At 42.0% G+C, this 17,165-nt stretch overlaps 1 protein-coding gene across 5 annotated transcripts in view; it reads right to left on the reverse strand.

The window, feature by feature from the left end:
- The window catches only part of htt (huntingtin), a 232,343-nt gene that overhangs the window by 116,010 nt on the left and 99,168 nt on the right, over positions 1-17,165 (reverse strand). For all 5 annotated transcript variants that reach the window (XR_005942751.1, XM_041185572.1, XM_041185571.1 and 2 more), the window contains 5 exons: positions 15,426-15,523; positions 14,126-14,265; positions 9,267-9,330; positions 4,416-4,516; positions 1,398-1,544 (listed from right to left, as the gene is read on the reverse strand). Coding sequence is in view for 4 of the 5 variants with exons in the window: in XM_041185572.1 (XP_041041506.1) it covers positions 1,398-1,544; positions 4,416-4,516; positions 9,267-9,330; positions 14,126-14,265; positions 15,426-15,523 (550 nt within the window). In the remaining variant the exon portion in view is untranslated. The remainder of the gene's footprint in view (positions 1-1,397; positions 1,545-4,415; positions 4,517-9,266; positions 9,331-14,125; positions 14,266-15,425; positions 15,524-17,165) is intronic.

The raw sequence follows: 17,165 nt of genomic DNA on the forward strand, positions 1-17,165 counted from the left end.
TGGGTCCCTGGCCCTGCAGGTTAAAGCAGGTTAAGGTACATATCCAGACATCCTTTTAAATGAGTGAGAGTTCCTGCCTCTATTACCCTTTCAGGCAGTAAGTTTCAGACCCCTACAACCCTCTGGGTGAAAAAAAAATTTCCTCACCTCCCTTCTAATCTTTCGACCAATCATTTTAAATCTATGCCTCTTGGTTATTGAGCTCTCTGCTGGAGTAAATAGGCGCTTCCCATTCCCTCTATCCAGGCCCCTCACAATTTTGTACATCTCAATTAAATCTTCCCTCAGCCTCCTCTGTTCCAAGGAGCACAACCCCAGCCTATCCAATCTTTCCCCAATAGCTGCAATTTTCTAGTTCTGGCAACATTCTCGGAAGTCTCCAGTGTACCCTCTCTAGTGTAATTACATCCTTTCTGTAATGAGGTGACCAGAACTGTACACAGTTCTCAAGTTGTGGCCTAACTAATGTTTTATATAGTTCCAGCATAACCTCCTTGCTCTTATATTCTATGCCTGGGTTAATAAATGAACATGAACACACACACAGCATCAGGTCAAAGGGGGCCAAAGTTTGGATATTAAGGCTGAATTTCTTGCAGGAGGTCAAGTGCTAAGCTTGGTAACACAACATTCTTATTCATTCAACTTCCATAATGCAAAGTAATGCCAACACCAGCGTAGTGAAGCTGGCATAGTAAATGTGCCCAGAGTACCAAGCCATCAGTTCAAAGCAATAATGCTTGCTTTAAACATGTCAACCTCCCCAAATAACAAGTTTTGAATTGTGGAACTCTATACTTGCTCCCAAGAGATAGCTCAAAAGTAGAATAAATTCTGGCCTTCTTCAATAGATCCTCTTGCTCATGGGGAGGCAAACTAGTTTATGCATTCCACTACTTGTTTAATGATGGATTCACTGAGCTCTTAACTCTACAGGAAAGTTAGCCTAGCCTTTCAGCTTCTCATTTGCAAAGAAAGCTAAAGCTCTCTTCACACTGAAGTGACAAAGCGGTCAGTACTTTCTAACTACAAGTGCAGTAACTGCAATTCATACAAAAACTAGGATCTCCTTCATGAAGCAAGTATATGCAATTTACACACAACTTGCAGTTATACAGTGTTTTAAGATGAAAACATCCCAAGGCGCTTCGCAAGAATGTCAGAAAAAAGTTGACATTGAGTCAAAGAAGAAAATATTACGACACGTGACCAAAAGCTTCGTTAAAAAAGGTAGGGTGTAAAGGAGAGAGGGTGGGAGGGGCAGAAAGGTTTAGGGAACTAACTCCAGAGTTTGGGGCCTAAATGGCTGGAAGTACAGTCAGCAATAGTGGTGCGGAGAGTGGAGGACTCAACAATTAAAGATAAACTCTACTGAATGCAATAATCAAGTTCAGTACCTGGTGATGGTGCTAACTGCAAAGTGAGAAGGAGATTGAGTCTCATGCATGAGAAGCTGCAGATGTGCACTGCTTTGGTCTCTGGCTACGGCTACCACCGGATCAGACTGCCCCTGATCACAGTCAAAAAACAGCCGAGGTATCAGCCTGCAATGACAAGAACAAAGGAATAAATGGAAATTTAAACATGTGCGAGAACAAAGCATTCAATTTATGATTTCATATATATGTTGAGTCGGGGCTAGACTGAACCTTGCAGTTAAAATCAGAATGCAGCTGTCCCATTAGGTGAAATGATGCTCATATTATTAAAACACTGAATAACTTACAGGAAACATAACAAGGCATTATTTAGGAAAGGTTCACGAAAGTCAATGTTAAATGTCTCAACGTTAAACTTTGATAGCCTGGTGCTCTGTTTTAACCTCCACTATTAACCAATTATACAATGAACTAGATATTATATAGAAATGAAGGTTAGAGTGGAGATTTGTTAGAGATGTTTAACATCATGAAAGGTTTAGGTAGAGTAAATAAAGGGAAACCGTTTACAACGGCTGAAAGATCAATAAGAGGAAAAGTTTAAGGTGACTGGCAAAAGAACCAGGGGCTACATCAGAAAAAAAAATTATGCAACAAGTAGTTAGCGTTGGAATGTACTGCCTGAAAGGGTGGTGGATACAGATTCAATAGTAGCTTTAAAAAGGGAATTAGATAAGTACTTGAAGCAGAAAAAAATTACAGCAGTACAGGAAAAGAGCAGGATAATGGGACTAACTAGATTGCTCTTTGGAAGAACTGGCACAGACTCGATAGACCAAATGACTTCCTTTCGTGTTCTATTATTCTTTGATTTAATATGAAGCAAGGGATAGGAGTACAACTGGACAGTTGGTAGAGAATCAAACACTGATCCAGCCATCACAATACTTGCTTCAATTCACTTCAGTGACAAAGGGGGGGCAGGCAACTTGCCAAATGTTTGCACAATTGTAAAGGTGCAACCACAGCTTACACGAATTAATTTTACTGGTTACAGACATCATCATTGTGGGCAGCGGTGCTGTACCATGGTCTTGTCGGCTTGGATCTAAATCAGATGGTTGTGGGTTCATTCATAGGCTATCAGCATGTCAAAAGGGAAGAGTGCTCTGCTGCAACACAGAGTGGGTGCTGCACTGTTGGAGGTTGTAATTCGCAAGATGAGGCATTAAGAAATGCAAAGGACAGCTACCTGAATAAATAAAAGGTGAATAATACAGACCAAATCTATGAAAATGGTAAAGGTATAGACAGAGAGCAACCAAGCTTTTAAAGGCACTTGAGGGAGAAGGGAATAGATGCTTACAAAGGTAATTAAGATAAGGAAAGATGGGAGGAAGCTCCAGTGAAGCATAAATACCAGCATGGACTGATTGGGCTGAATGGCCTGTTTCTGTACCATATATCTTATGTAATCCTATGTCATGTTAAGAGGATAAATGATAAAAAATCTGTGGTTAATATATAAAGTCAAGAACAGCAGCTTTTAAGTTGCACTAGTTGTTATAACAACAATAAAAGTTGTTTTATATGCACATAAGTAGTAAGAAGATAGTCAAGTGATGGGAGCGGAACTGGTTATGTTTCTAAGAGAATGGAAAAGGAAAAGAGTTAAAGAACTTGTATTTATATAGCCTCTTTCATGACCTCAGGATGCCCCAAAATGCTTTACAGCCAATTAAGTACTTTTGAAGTGTAGTCACTGTTCTAATGTAGGAAACAGGTATGAAAAATGCAGGTAGGCAATTTGCACACAGCAAGCTCCTACAAACATAATTGTGGTAATGACCAGATAATCTTATTTCTTTTAGTGATGTTGGTTGAGGGATAAATATTGGCCAAGACATCGGAGATAACTTGGTGCCACTGGATCCACAACATCCACCCAAGAGGGCAGAAGGTTTAACATCTCATCCAAAAGGTGGCACCTCCGACAGTGCAGAACTCCCTGAGTACTGCAATGGAGTGTCAGTCTCAAGTGTTAGTTTAAACCACAACCTTCTGACCCAAAGGCAACAGTGTTGCCCACTGAGTCACAGCTGACTCTGGTGAAAGAAAACAATAACTTCTAAGTATTTCACATCAGTATTAGCAAGAAGAAGGTGAAAGAAAGATTGCAGACAAACCTGAGAAAGAGGAAGAATCAAAAGGAGTACTAAAATTAGAAGTCACAGAGCCAAGATACCATGATCTTATTGGATGGCTAAGCAGGCTCGAGGGGCCAAATGGCCTGGTCCTGCTCCTATTTAAATTCTAATATTGAAGGAGGTTAGGGAAGAGCGACATGAAACAGGCTAATGTGGGACAGCCAGCATAAACCAGCATGTGGCTGTCAAAGAGAATTGGATATATACTTATGAAGGAAATTTTAATAGGGGGTACCAGGGAAGAGCAGTGCAGTGGGAAATTCGACAGCTCTTTCAAAAGAGCCCACACAGGCACAAAGAGGGCCAAATGGCCTCCCTCTGTGCTCCAGGACTTTACTGCGTACAGATAATCGAAATGCAAAATATTGTAAATTGGATTTTTAGAAGGCAGTGGAGAATTGGGAGGGCAGTGCTTAGTCAGGATGCTTCAGCCATCATGAGTATAAGCAATATGTAATAGACCAGCTGGTCCTTTCCTACCCAACAATTTTATTTGTTCAGAAATCCCTATGTGATTGCATCCCCTTTAGGATTGTGAAGTTAATCAACAAGCCTACTCATCAAGCATCTGGTGAAAAGCCACATGAACAAATGGGGTCAGAGTGCACAGCTCCAGCTGAAGTCCTGTCAAGCAGCTTCAATGATTCCAAGAGGCAAAGGCTGAATTTACTACAGTTTGATAGCTGGGAAGAATCGATGTTTAGTGAATGGCATCATCTTAGCTTTGCATAACCCTGTGCATGTGTGTCTGAACGCAGCGATAGTTCCCAAACTCCTCCCCACCCCCCCCTGCCCCCCCGACCCCGAGTGTTCCCCTCTCCATTGTTACCTCACAAGAGTTGTAGCCGCCACATGTCGTACCCTTGGGTCTTCATCTCCAAGCAAATGAATGATGACATCGTTGACGGCTCGCTCCTGAAGCTTCAACATCTTCAAAACAAAAAGGTTTTCATTAGCTAAGCAGCAGCAACTTGCATTTATTTTGGTATAACATCCCAAGACAGACAGGAATCAGCTTTGTAATTTAACCCTAACAGGTTTAGAGGTTTTAGGTATGTTTGATTTAAAAGGCTCCTCCATCCACTTCATCTCATTCTTAAGTAAAACCTGTTTTTTTTTTAAATAAAAACTGAATCTAAAGTACAGCAGCAGCCATCCAGACTTCATGCCCCACGAGCCTCCTCCCACCTCTCCATCGCATCTTATCAATATATCCTTCTATTCCTTTCTCCCTCAGGTACCTAGTAACTTCCCCTTAAATGAATCTATGCTATTCACCGTAACCAGTCCATGTGGTAGCAAGTTTCCCATTCGAGGCAGGCCCCGGGTAAAGACGTTTCTCCTGAATTCCTTATTGGATTTATTAGTGACCTCCTTGCCTTAACGACCCCTTGGTTTGTAACTATGGCAAAAAAAAAAATCCTAACTGCTCAGGAATTTGAAGTCAGCAAATCAAATAAAACAGGGGAAGGCATTTGGTTGGTGCAATTCAAACTATCAGGTAATTGAAATAAATTATCCAGATTGGACTACGCTGCACCATTAGCTTGGCCTAAATAGCCAAGTGGTTATGGTACTGGGTTTGTAACCCCCAGATCAAGAGTGCAAATCTCACAATGGCAAACTATGAAACAATGTAACTTCATCTGAAACAGATGGAAACAGGTTTACTCAAAAGAGTATCAAGAGTTCAAATCTCACAATGGCAAACTATGATGCTAAAGCTTGGCCTAAATAGCCAAGTGGTTATGGAACTGGGTTTATAACCCCAAAATCAAGAGTTCAAATCTCACAATGGCAAACTATGAAACAATGTAACTTCATCTGAAACAGATGGAAACATGTTTGTACTTGAAAGAGTTACAGCCCGCTGGTAACCTTAACCTTTTGGGCCTAAATGGCCAAGTGGTTATGGTACTGGGCTTGCAACCCCAAGATCAAGAATTCAAATCTCACAATGGCAAACTATGAAACAATGTAACTTCATCTGAATTGGAACAGATGGAAACGGGTTTGTACTCGAAAGAGTTACACTGCACCATTACAAATACAAAGTGCTGCGGGTGCTGAAAATCTGAAATAAAAACAGAAAACGCTGGGAATACTCAGCATCTGTGAAAGAAAACAGAGTTAATGCTACAGACCTGATGAAAGGTCAACATCCTGAAACATTAACTCTGTTTCCCCCCACAGATGCTGCTCGACTTGCTGAGTATTTCCAGCATTTTCAGTTTTTGTTTTGAACTCTAGCATGACCACCATCGTTCCATTTCAGCTTTAGCGTCCACCTGAATAGGTGGTTGCACATCACCTCAAAAGTTCCCCAAGACTGTGCTTGCTTTCTGCACTCAGGTCACTGTGTGCTCAAAATCAGAATACTCCAATCTAGAGACAGAAGCACCAATGTTCTTTGATAAAATACATAGAACACTGGCATCTTACAACAATGGCCTTACAATTCAAGGGTAGTGCAGAAGTGCATAAACCCCCAAACACCACTGCAACTCCACATATTGTGTATTTTAAGTTTGCTTACTTGAGCCAGGGTCTAGGTCTGCAGGCATAGGAGGAGGTGCTGTGGAACAACATGGTGATGGCATAAAGCAGCGAAGAGTCAAACAGACAAAAAGAGCGTGGTTCAATAAAAATTTAATTTAAACTCTGCAAACTTTTAGTTTTCTATAAGCAATATAGGAGGCAGCAAAACACAGCCAGGAGAAACTTTCCATGAATGATCCAGTAGAAGAAATAAACCAAGGTATTCCACAAATTTAAAGCAACAGATCTTTCTTCTTAAACAAAGCTCAATACAAAACACAACAATCCCGACCCATTTCCCACTAAATTTCCTTCGACAACTCCTTGCAAACCCACGGCCTCCATCACCTTGAAAAACAAGCACAGGAGATGCATGCAAGTTTCCCTCCAAATCACACACCATCCTGACTTGGAACTATATCACTATTTCTTCACTGTCACTGTGTCAAAATCCTGGAACAGACTCTTAAACAGTACTGTTGAGCAACAGGGTGATGTACCACACGGATTGCAGCAGTCCAAGAAAGCAGCTCACCACCACCAGCTCAAGAGCAATTAGGGATCGGCAATAAATGCTGGCCTTGCCAGTGTCACTCACATCCCACAAATGCATCAAAAAAAATTAAACTGTTGACCACCTAACTTCCCTTCCCAGGTTAGCCGATATTGCTAACGGTTCTCTCCCATCAGGTAGTCTCTTCTCAAAAACCAACCCTTGACCATCGACAACCCCCACAATTCTTGCAAACGTCAGCCCCATCTTCAATCTTTGCTTCCTCTCTGAAGTTCTTGAACGTACTGTCACCACCCAGAACCCCTTGTGTGAATTCCTCCAATCAGGTTTTTGCCTCTGCCACATTACCAGAACTCAGCATTGAGTTCAAACAGATAGGCCCCATGTGACTGTAGCAAGGACCTAAACCTGCAGCGTAGGAGTCACAAATTTGGTGGAGTAAATATAAAGGCACTTGATGGGAGGGTATAGTGCACAACTTCATGACGTGAACACACAGCCCTTTAAAAGTGAAAGAAAACTGGTTGCTGTGTCAGTGAGAGTTAAAATAAAACTCTGTTCTAGCTTTTTGCTGAAATTTCTCCAAGGATCACAATTATAGCTTGTGAAGATAGAACTCCACTCCCAAGATTATGAATGCTTTATCTTCACCGTTGATTGACAGCTCAAAGAGGTTATTAAAGGATTAGCTGTCTTTGATGTGGGGTTGTGAATAGAAGTTTGTTTTATAGGAGATTAACCACCTGATGAGCCTTAAAGGTTTGAATGAATTTTATGAATGGATTTGTTTTTAATATAGCGAACACAGCATTACAATTTTAGATTTTTCTTTATTCGCCCATGGGATTTGGGCATTGCTGGCTAGGCCAGCATTTATTGCCCATTCCTAATTGCCCTTATTCAGAGGGCATTTAAGAGTCAACCACATTGCTGTGGGTCTGGAGTCATGAGTAGGCCAGAACAGGTAAGGATGGCAGACTTCCTTCCCTAAAGGGCATTAGTGAACCAGATGGGTATTTACAACAATCGGCAATTTCATGGTCATCATCAGATTTTCAGATATTTTATTGAATTCAAATTTCACCATCTGCCATTGTGGGATTCAAATCCAGGTCCCCAGAGCATTATCATGGGTCTCTGGATTACTAGTCCAATGGCAATACCACTATGTCTCCCCTCAATATGGCTCCTATGGTCTGCCCATGATAGATACTGGATGAGTTGTAAGAGCCAAGGGTGGTGGATGAGTTGGAATTAAGTTAGCATGGGGATTATGGGGTTGCTAGGAACTGAGTTGGCATGGAAGGTATGGGGCCAAGTGAGCAGATAAATGGCAGATGGAATTTAATCCTGAAAAGTGTGAGGTGATACACTTTGGAAGGAGTAATTTGACAAGGAAGTATTCAATGAATGGCATGGCACTAGGAAGTTCTGAGGAACACAGGGACCTTGGCGTGTGTGTCCATAGATCTCTGAAGGGGCACGTTAGTGAGGTGATGAAAAAGACATATGGGACACTTGCCTTTATCAAATTGAGGCATAGATTACAAAAGTAGGGAGGTCATGTTGGAGTTGTATAGAACCTTGGTGAGGCCACAGCTGTAGTACTGCGTGCAGTCCTAGTTGCCACATTATAGGAAGGAAGTGATTGTACTGGAGATTCACCAGGATGTTGCCTGGGATGAAACAACAAAGTTATGAAGACAGGTTGGATAGACTTGGGTTGTTTTCGTTGGAGCAGAGAAGACTGAGGGGTGACCTGATCAAGGTGTATAAGATTAAGAGGGGCATGGACAAGGTGGATAGGGAGCAGCTGTTCCCTAGTTGAAGGGTCAGTCACAAGGGGGCATAAGTTCAAGGTGAAGGGCAGGAGGTTTCGGGGGGGGGGGGCGGGGGCAGGTGAGGAAAAACATTTTTACCCAGAGGGTAGTGACTGTCTGGAATGCGCTGCCTGGGAGGGTGGTGGAGGTGGGCTGCCTCACATCCTTTAAAGAGTACCTGGATGAGCACTTGGCACGTCATAACATTCAAGGCTATGGGCCAAGTGCTGGTAAATAGAATTAGGTAGGTAGGTCAGGTGTTTCTCACATGTCGGTGCAGACTCGATGGGCCGAAGGGCCTCTTCTGCACTGTGGTTCTGACATCGAAGGTGGCATGGGGAATGGTTTGGGGGGGGGTGTTAGGACTTGGCCTAAAACTTAACAAAATGACTGCAACCAAGATCCAGAGAACCGAGGCAGGCCATCTTGGCACTCGGCCGCCCCAATTTGCTTCTTGGGCAGCAGGCCCTACTTGATCCCTTACCTGCACCCCCAGAATGAAAATTGGGGGCACTTTCTAACAAGGCAGGTCTGCTGACTCATGGCATTTCCCGACTCGAGCTACCTGCCTCGTTTGCGCAAATCTAACCTTACACATAAGCACTGGATAAAAAGTTGAAGGGTGCCTAGGAAACTATACCCCAGTTTACTGGGGTAAACTTATTGCCTTCAGAAGACAGATAGGGAGTGAAAATCCTTGACACGATAGCCCAAATTAAACTCACATGACTGTAAACATGAATAGCTGGATGTAGAAATATAACAAGCCTGTCAGAGTATAGAAATAGCAGTGTGATAGAAAACTTACCCCAGTGTAGTGATGTTGACCCCTGTGAAGTTCCACGGTTTTCCTCTCCAGGAAGCCAACTAACCTAAGGAACAAAAGTTTTATCATTGCTCAGGTTAATGAAAGACAAAGCCAAAATTATATGTTTTTATTTTCTCCTAGGAGCTAAGTTAGAACAGTACTGTGACATTTAGATGCCTTAGTTTTAAAACTCCTGTCCTCATATTAAAATCCCGCCATGGCTTCACCCCTCCCCATCTTCTCCAGGCTAGATTTCTCTGGTCCTCCAATTGTGGCCCTTTCACACCTCTACTGCCGGCCATGCGTACAGCATTCTCCTTGGAATTCCCCCCACAAACCTCTCATCTGTTAAGAGGCTTCTTGAAACCTACCATTTTGATTGGTCAAAAACTAATCAGAACGTAATCAAAGTGAAGCTGAAAATACAGTACTGAGGGAATGCTGCAGTGTCAAAGGTGCTGTCCTTCAGGAAAGATGTTAAACCAAGGCCCTTTCTGCCCAACGCAGACGCTGATGACTCCTTGGCACTATTTGAAAATGAGCCTGGGAGTTCCACCAGTGTCACGGCCAACATTACTTCCTGAACAAGCACCACCAAAAAACAGATGACTGGTCACTCATCTCACTCTGGTTTTCCAGGTCCTGCCTGTCACAAACAAAGTGAGTGCTATATAGTATCAGGTGCAGCTCAGTGGTTAGCACTCATGCCTCTCAAGTCAGAAGGTTGTGGAGCAGAGACGCACTCCAAAGGCTTGACCACATAATCCAAACTCTCACTCCCGGTGCAGTACTGACTATTAGAGATGATAATTTTGGATGGGATGTTAAACCATATGTTAGGTAAAAGGTCCTATTTCGAAAAAGCTTTTATTTTTATTCATTCATGGGATGTGGGCATCGCTGGCTAGGTCTGCATTGCCCATCCCTAATTGCTCTTGTTCAAGAGAATCTGTCACCTTATCCTAAGGATGCGTTAGTCCAGATGGGATTTTGCAACAATCAGCAATGGTTTCATGGTCATCAGAGACCATCAGCAGACTTTAATTTCCAGATTTTTATTGGATTCAAATTTCAACATTCACGATTCAAACCCGGGTCCCCAGAGCATTAACCTGGGTCTCTGGAATACTGGTCCAGTGCCAATACCACTATGTCACCAGCTCCCCTATATAGCTATCCGTGATGTTCTGGTTATCTCTTAGCTAACAATAAAAAGCAGATTATCTGGTCAGTATCTCATTACTGTTTGTGGGAGCTTGCTGTGTGCAAATTTGCTTCTGTGGCAATAAAATAGTGACTACGCTTCAAAAGTACTTCACTGGTTACAAAGTGCATTGGATGTCCTGAGGTACCGAAAGCCGCTATACGGCAAATGTGTCTTTAATTTCTTTCTACATAATAATCACCGCATAAAATAAAATGAAATGATGAATGAGAAGCAGTTGGCGCATCTCTAATGACTGTAATGAGGAACTATATATTTTCTAATTTTTTTCATGGGGTGTGGGTCTCTCTGGCTAGGCCAGTATTTGTTGCGCATCCCTAATTGTCCTTGAGGTGGTGGTGAACCACTTTCTTGAACCACTGCAGTCCATGTGGTGCAGGTACACCCACAGCGCTGTCAGGAAGGGAGTTCCAGGATTTTGACCCAGTGTCAGTGAAGGAAAGATGATATAATTCTTGGAGGGGAACTTGCAGGTGGTGGTGTTCCCATGCATCTGATTTTGTCCTTCTAGGTGGTAGAAGTCGTGGGTTTGAAAGGAGCCTTGGCGAGACTTGAGGGTTTCTTTTCCCTTCTGCTGTTTGTAATTATAGAATTTTACAGAATGTGGCCATTCAGTCCATCGCATGTGCCAACTCTCCAAAAGAACCCCCCTCTCCCATTCTTTTCTTTCTCTATATGTTTCAACACTTTTCTTTTTGATCCTATTACCCTCTATTATTAAAAAATCCTACTATAGATTCTGCTTCCACTGCTATTTCTGGTTAGGCATCCCATCGCCTATCATCCCCTTCATTCTTATGCTGATCTTACATTTAAGCTGTCTAGTTACCTATTCACTAACCAGTGGAAACAGTTTTATCCCCAACTGATTATCAAATCCCTCAATTTTGACTACTCTATTAAATCTCCTCTTAAATCCTGTTGAAAGAAAAGGAATTGCATTTATATAGCACCTGTGACTATGCAAGACAACCAAACTACTTTACAGCCAATGAAGTACTTTGTGAAGTGTAATCACAGTAATAACGTAAAGAAACAGAGCAGCTAATCTGTGCACAGTAAGCTCCCATAAATATCAATGCGACAATAGCTGGATAATCTGTTTCAGTGATATCAGTTGAAAAATAAATGTTGGTCAGGACACAGCGGAGAACTCCCCTGCTCTTCTTCCAGGGGGTCTTTTGTATCCACCTAAGATGGCAGGCAGGGGGTCAGTTTAACATCTTATCTGAAAGACAGCACTTCCTCTGAAACACTGAACAAATGCTGAAATTATTGAAATGTCAGTCTAGATTATGTGCTCAAGTCCTTCAGTATGATTAGAAATTATTACATTCTGACACAGGCAGGAGGACCTCCAACTGAGACAAGGCTGACATATCTCATGCCTCTAGGCTCTCTTCATAACTAAAGCATTAGCACTGAATTTCTCTTGTCCTTCCTCCATGGCCTTGGTATCCTTTCTAATTTAGGCATTCAAAAATTGCAGCCTAACCAATGATGAAACAATGGCTTTATTTTTGTTATTCCTTCCAGCAGCTTAATACGACTGAGTTGCTTGCTAAAAAAAGGAGGCACTTAAGTGTCAACCACATTGGTGTCACGTATGCGGTATAGGCCAAGTAAGGACGGAAGGAGAACAGTTGGGTTTTTACCATAATCTGATGACTTCAGGATCACTTCCCAGATTTTTTTTTTTAAAAGCTGAACTCAAGCTCTCCAACAGGTAATTTCACCGCAGGATCTCTAGGTGACATTACCACTGTGCTACCTTATACCTTACGCATATGTGTGTGAACACACATACATAGACAACATTATATTCATATATATCATAATTAAATTTGTGACTTCAACAGGGATCCTTGAAGAACACCATTGTTTACTGCTCTCCAACCTAAAAGACATCCATTGCCCACCATTCTGTTTTCACCCCTTTAACCAACCTCCTACCTAAACTACCATACTTCCTTTCATGCCTTAATTATTTTTTTTTTAAATCAACGAGTCTTTGGGGCAACTTATAGGATCAGGAGTAGGCCATCTAGCTCCCTGAGCCAGTTCTGCCATTTAATGGGATCCTGGCTGATCTTGAACCTCATTCCGTATCTCTGCCTTGCCCCATATCCTTTAATATTTTTGATAAACAAAAACCTATCAATGCCAGTTTAAAATTAACAATTGATATTGTGAAGATGCATTTTAAAAAAATATTTTGGGACTATTCTATTAAGAGTGTGCGTCTGTGTGTCTCCATGATTAATTAAACTGGGTGGGATGGTTCATATAGACAGCTTGTCTGTGAGGGTTGAGAGATAAAAGGGTGAAGGTACTAGATGCATGGATTTGTAATGAGAGGCTATGGTGAAATTTGATTTACAAGTAAATAGATTGGGCTTGAAATTTGCTTTGAGAAAAGTAGAGACTTGACTTTTCAGATGTTAAATTTCAAAGGGGAGTTTAAGGGACTTTTACAACTTACAAAGTTTCCATAAGTAAACATGGGAAGGCATTAAATTTTATTTGACCCAAGAGTGGAGGCATTAGGAAGGCATGAAAGATTTTTATATTTTGGAGAAGTTGAGTTCAAAGAGGTGCTAGGACAATGGAATCTTGAGGTGAAAGGGGAAAAGAATATTTAAGAAAAGATGCTGAGTTCTGCTGAAAGGTGCGAAATCTGAGAGTCATCCAGCCCAACCAGAAAAAACCTTTGTTTCAAAAGCAGTTTGCATTCTGAACTTCCTTGGATTTCCACAGCAGAGTAGAAGCATTTGAGGAGTTGTGTGGTATACTTGTACTAAAGTAACAGCAGTTTTTGCCTTGGTTAATACTACTGGATTTTTTGTGGTTAGAAATCTATGAGAGAGCTGTTGCCAAGTAGTTTACTTGTGTGTTCTGACCAAGTGGGTTTTTTTGAGGGGAACATTTTGGAAGACTATTTTAACTGTGTAACTTTAATCTTGTGTGCTTTAGTTGTTTTTTCTTCTTCTGGTCAATAAATCTTTTCATTCTAAGATCCTAAAAGTGTTACTGGGATTCTATGCTTCTGGGATCAGCATTTTTCCCCTCATTTTCAAAGTACAAAAAAAAAAAGGTTATGATCAATAAGACAAGTTTCCCTCTGGGATTTGGCTTGTTCAGCGAATAACATCAGCTGTGGTAACAATCTAGCATCAACTGCTGTTTGTGGAAGAGAGTTCCAAACTTCTATCATCCGGTGCGTATAAATGTTTCCTAATTTCACTCCTGAAATGTTTAGTTCTAATTTTTTTGACCATGTCCCCTATAGCCCCAACCAGAGAAAATAGTTTCTCCCAATCTACCCTGACAACTAACCATAATATTTTGGGAACTTAAATCAATTTATCCGCTAGCCTTTTAAATTCTAGGGAATACAATCCCAGTTTGTGTAACCTCTCCTGTTAATTTAACACTTAGAGCCCAAGTGCCATTCTGGTAAACCTGTGCTACACTCAAATGCCTTTTGATCCAGGTCTGTAATGACCAATGATCAAGACTCTCAGATCCCCAAAGAGCTCTACTCAATTTGTCAGGCACTTAAATATATCATAAGTTTGTTCAATTTACAACAGTCTGCATTATTTCCACTGACTTAAGCAGTCAGTGAGCTTACCGGAAGTCCATCTCTGCCAGAGTTTCTAATAGTTCAGTCCTCACTAGCCAGTAAGAGTTATTCTTCAAGGTCAAGAGGTCTATGGTGAGCTGCAAACCCAACTCGCTGTAGCTGCTGTTGCATAGGCTCGTGATACAGTGCTGAGGGAGAAGGAAACAAGGTGAAAACAACCATACTCAGAACCTGAGATAAAATCTAAACTTCACAAAGACACAAAATTGGTCAATTGTACAATGTCAGTGCATCTATTCATTAAGAAGCATCACAAGTCACAGCTTCACAAAACTAACCTTCTCTTTTCCAAATGACAAGGTTACAGTGTTCATTGCACTTCAGGGGTAATTTTCTAGCTTCTTGCTACTTACATGCCACTGGGAGTGCTTAATGGAAATCTGGAGTGCATAACGCCAGTGATATTGGCATTATTTGAAATAATTATTTGACAAATCATCAACCATTACCTTAAATTAAGTTGAAACACTGCATGCCCAAACTTCCAACTTCACTGGGTGACAATCACCAAGAAAAGCACAGATGGAAATTATACCGCAAATGTTCAACTCATTTCTGCACTGGGGGGCCGTGCTTGGAATTCTTTGGCTGGTTCAGCATCTGTCCACTGACTGAAGCAGCCAACCTGCCTTCCTAAAACAAAGCTGCTGAGAATCAACATACCATAAAATTGGTATGCAAGTGCATTCCAGGGATTGCCATCTGATTACTTTGGGATTGTCAGCTATGACTCAGGTGGTAACACGCCGGCCTCTACCGAAGGTGGTTGTGTATTCAAGCCCCTCATCCGGTATTTCAGACATAGCTGAGGCTGAGGTGATTTCTTTTCCTGGTGATTCTCAAATTCTGAACAGTGGAACATGCTCAAAGGACTGAACAATCAATTCCTGTTTCTTCGTCATTTATCTCATCAGGGATTATGAGATCTGGCAATGCCAAAATGACTGTCAGACTGGCCAGCAGAGCAGTCACTGACAACTGAACTACCAGAATGCAGACCTACACACAAAACCAACAAGACAAGGAGCCCCTCGCCGGCCCGGCCCCGCCCCTCGCCGCCCCGGCCCCGCCCCTCGCCGCCCCGGCCCCGCCCCTCGCCAGCCCCACCCCCGCCCCTCGCCAGCCCCACCCCCGCCCCAATCAAAATAACAAAACCTTACAATGTAAGAACACCGACCAACAGTACTCATAAAAACAAATCAGTGCTAATGAATGTCCTAGAAATTAGCTAATGAAGGTAAGGGTGCTATTTATTTATCCATTCCAGTGTAAGGGGAGACAGACGTACCCGGACAGCAGCACAAGCCAGTTTGCAAGTTACAGATGACTTATCCTTCAGGGTTTTCTGGAGTAAAGGCACACAATCCTCCAACGAGACACCATGTCCTGTAAAGAACGGACAGGAAATAGGTTTCTTACTGAAGCGTTTTAGAAGAAATGCTGCAATAACGTGCATTTATATACATCATATTACCTTTTATTCAAGGCCCTGGACAGCTCATGGCCGGATCCAAGCAGGGGGAGGAGAGGAATTTCAGGGAGGTGACTAAAAGCATGGTTAAAGAGGTAAATAGAGATAGTTTAAGTTATACTTGTATTTGGGTGTGTTAGGAATAAGGTATATCTTTAAGTTTAATTTATTTGTGGGTTATAAGGTGAAACCTGGGATCTACTTTCATTTTTGAGTGGAAATAGCGAGTCTAAGACTTTAAAAGATGTCTGCATGTTAAAGAAAGTTTTACAGTTCTTGAAGGGGAATTAAATAAACACGAGGTCAAAAAATGTGCACTGGTGCCTAGGGCCCAGAGAGAGGGACTCAGAGACAGAAAAATGGAAAAGCAGTTTCAGTTCAGTTAAAGCCAGGATTTCAGAAAGGCTGGACAGTAGAGGGACAGACAGCAAGTCCCAAACTAAAGTTGAAGCCAGCTGCCAGGAGAAGCTGGACAGGAGAGGAAACTACAGAAGCAGATTCCAGAAACTAAAGAAGAAAGTCCCCAAATCCAAAGCAATGGAACAGGCAAGGTCCCAAGAAGACCTTCTAGTCAAAGGACAAGGACAGGAATCTGGAAAAGGTCCTATTCTGTGGAAGTGAAAGCAAGGAGCAGAGAGGAAAGCTTTAAGCTTAAAGGGAGAAAGTGGCAGGATGTAGATTTAAAGAAGGATAGGTGTGCAAGAAGCTAGAAGATCCAAAGGGACAGCTGAAGGTCTGTAACTCTGTGGGCATGTGAAGCAGTGATGTTCTGTTGGCACTGCTGTGTCAGTGAGACAGAGTGTGTGGAAGGAAGCTTGAATGGATGTGGTGACCCCGGGAGAGGAACATCAGAAGGAGTGTTTGAAATTCTGGAGGTGGATCCTTGTGGAAGGCGTCTGAGAGGAAGCGTCATTTGGGAGAAGATTCCAAAGCAAGTTTTTCGAGAGTGAAGACTGGAAACCCCCATGTGAAAGATGGAGTTTGGTGAGATTGGTTGGCTCACGGTGTAACAAGCACCTCGGGAGAGTTGATCAGAAATTCATAGGATCTGTTTAGGGTGACATCTGTCACTTGGTTTCAGAGTGTGGTGCGTCTGACCATAGGTTGCCTATTGGTTTACATGGACTGTGTACTTACTGTAATCACGAGAATATAAGATAGCTTTTGTAGCTTGTGTTATCCTTACAAATCTGTATATATTTGTAAAGGTATAGTTGTGGGTGAAGGAGTATTGTAATATTGTTCATTTTCTCTTGTTCAATAAATGTTTTATTCATTTGTTAAAAGTTCATTAGCTGACTCCGGTGACCATGTTCAGTAGCTACTCTTCTCGTAGCTAAATAGAAACTAAAAGTTAAGATCTATTTAGCCGGGTTCCACCCTGGGATCTGGCATCCAGTAGTAACATCAGCTGGGATCATAACAAGGTAAAATGATCAAAGGAGGGTTTTGATGGTGGGAAAACTGTAGCAAGGTGGAGAGATATAGGGAAAGAGGTGACTAGAGGTTTGCCACCTGTAGTAGAACAGAAGGCGGCAGCATATGAAATGGACCCAA

This window comes from Carcharodon carcharias, chromosome 4 (assembly GCF_017639515.1).
Source record: "Carcharodon carcharias isolate sCarCar2 chromosome 4, sCarCar2.pri, whole genome shotgun sequence".
Taxonomy (NCBI): Eukaryota; Metazoa; Chordata; class Chondrichthyes; order Lamniformes; family Lamnidae; genus Carcharodon; species Carcharodon carcharias.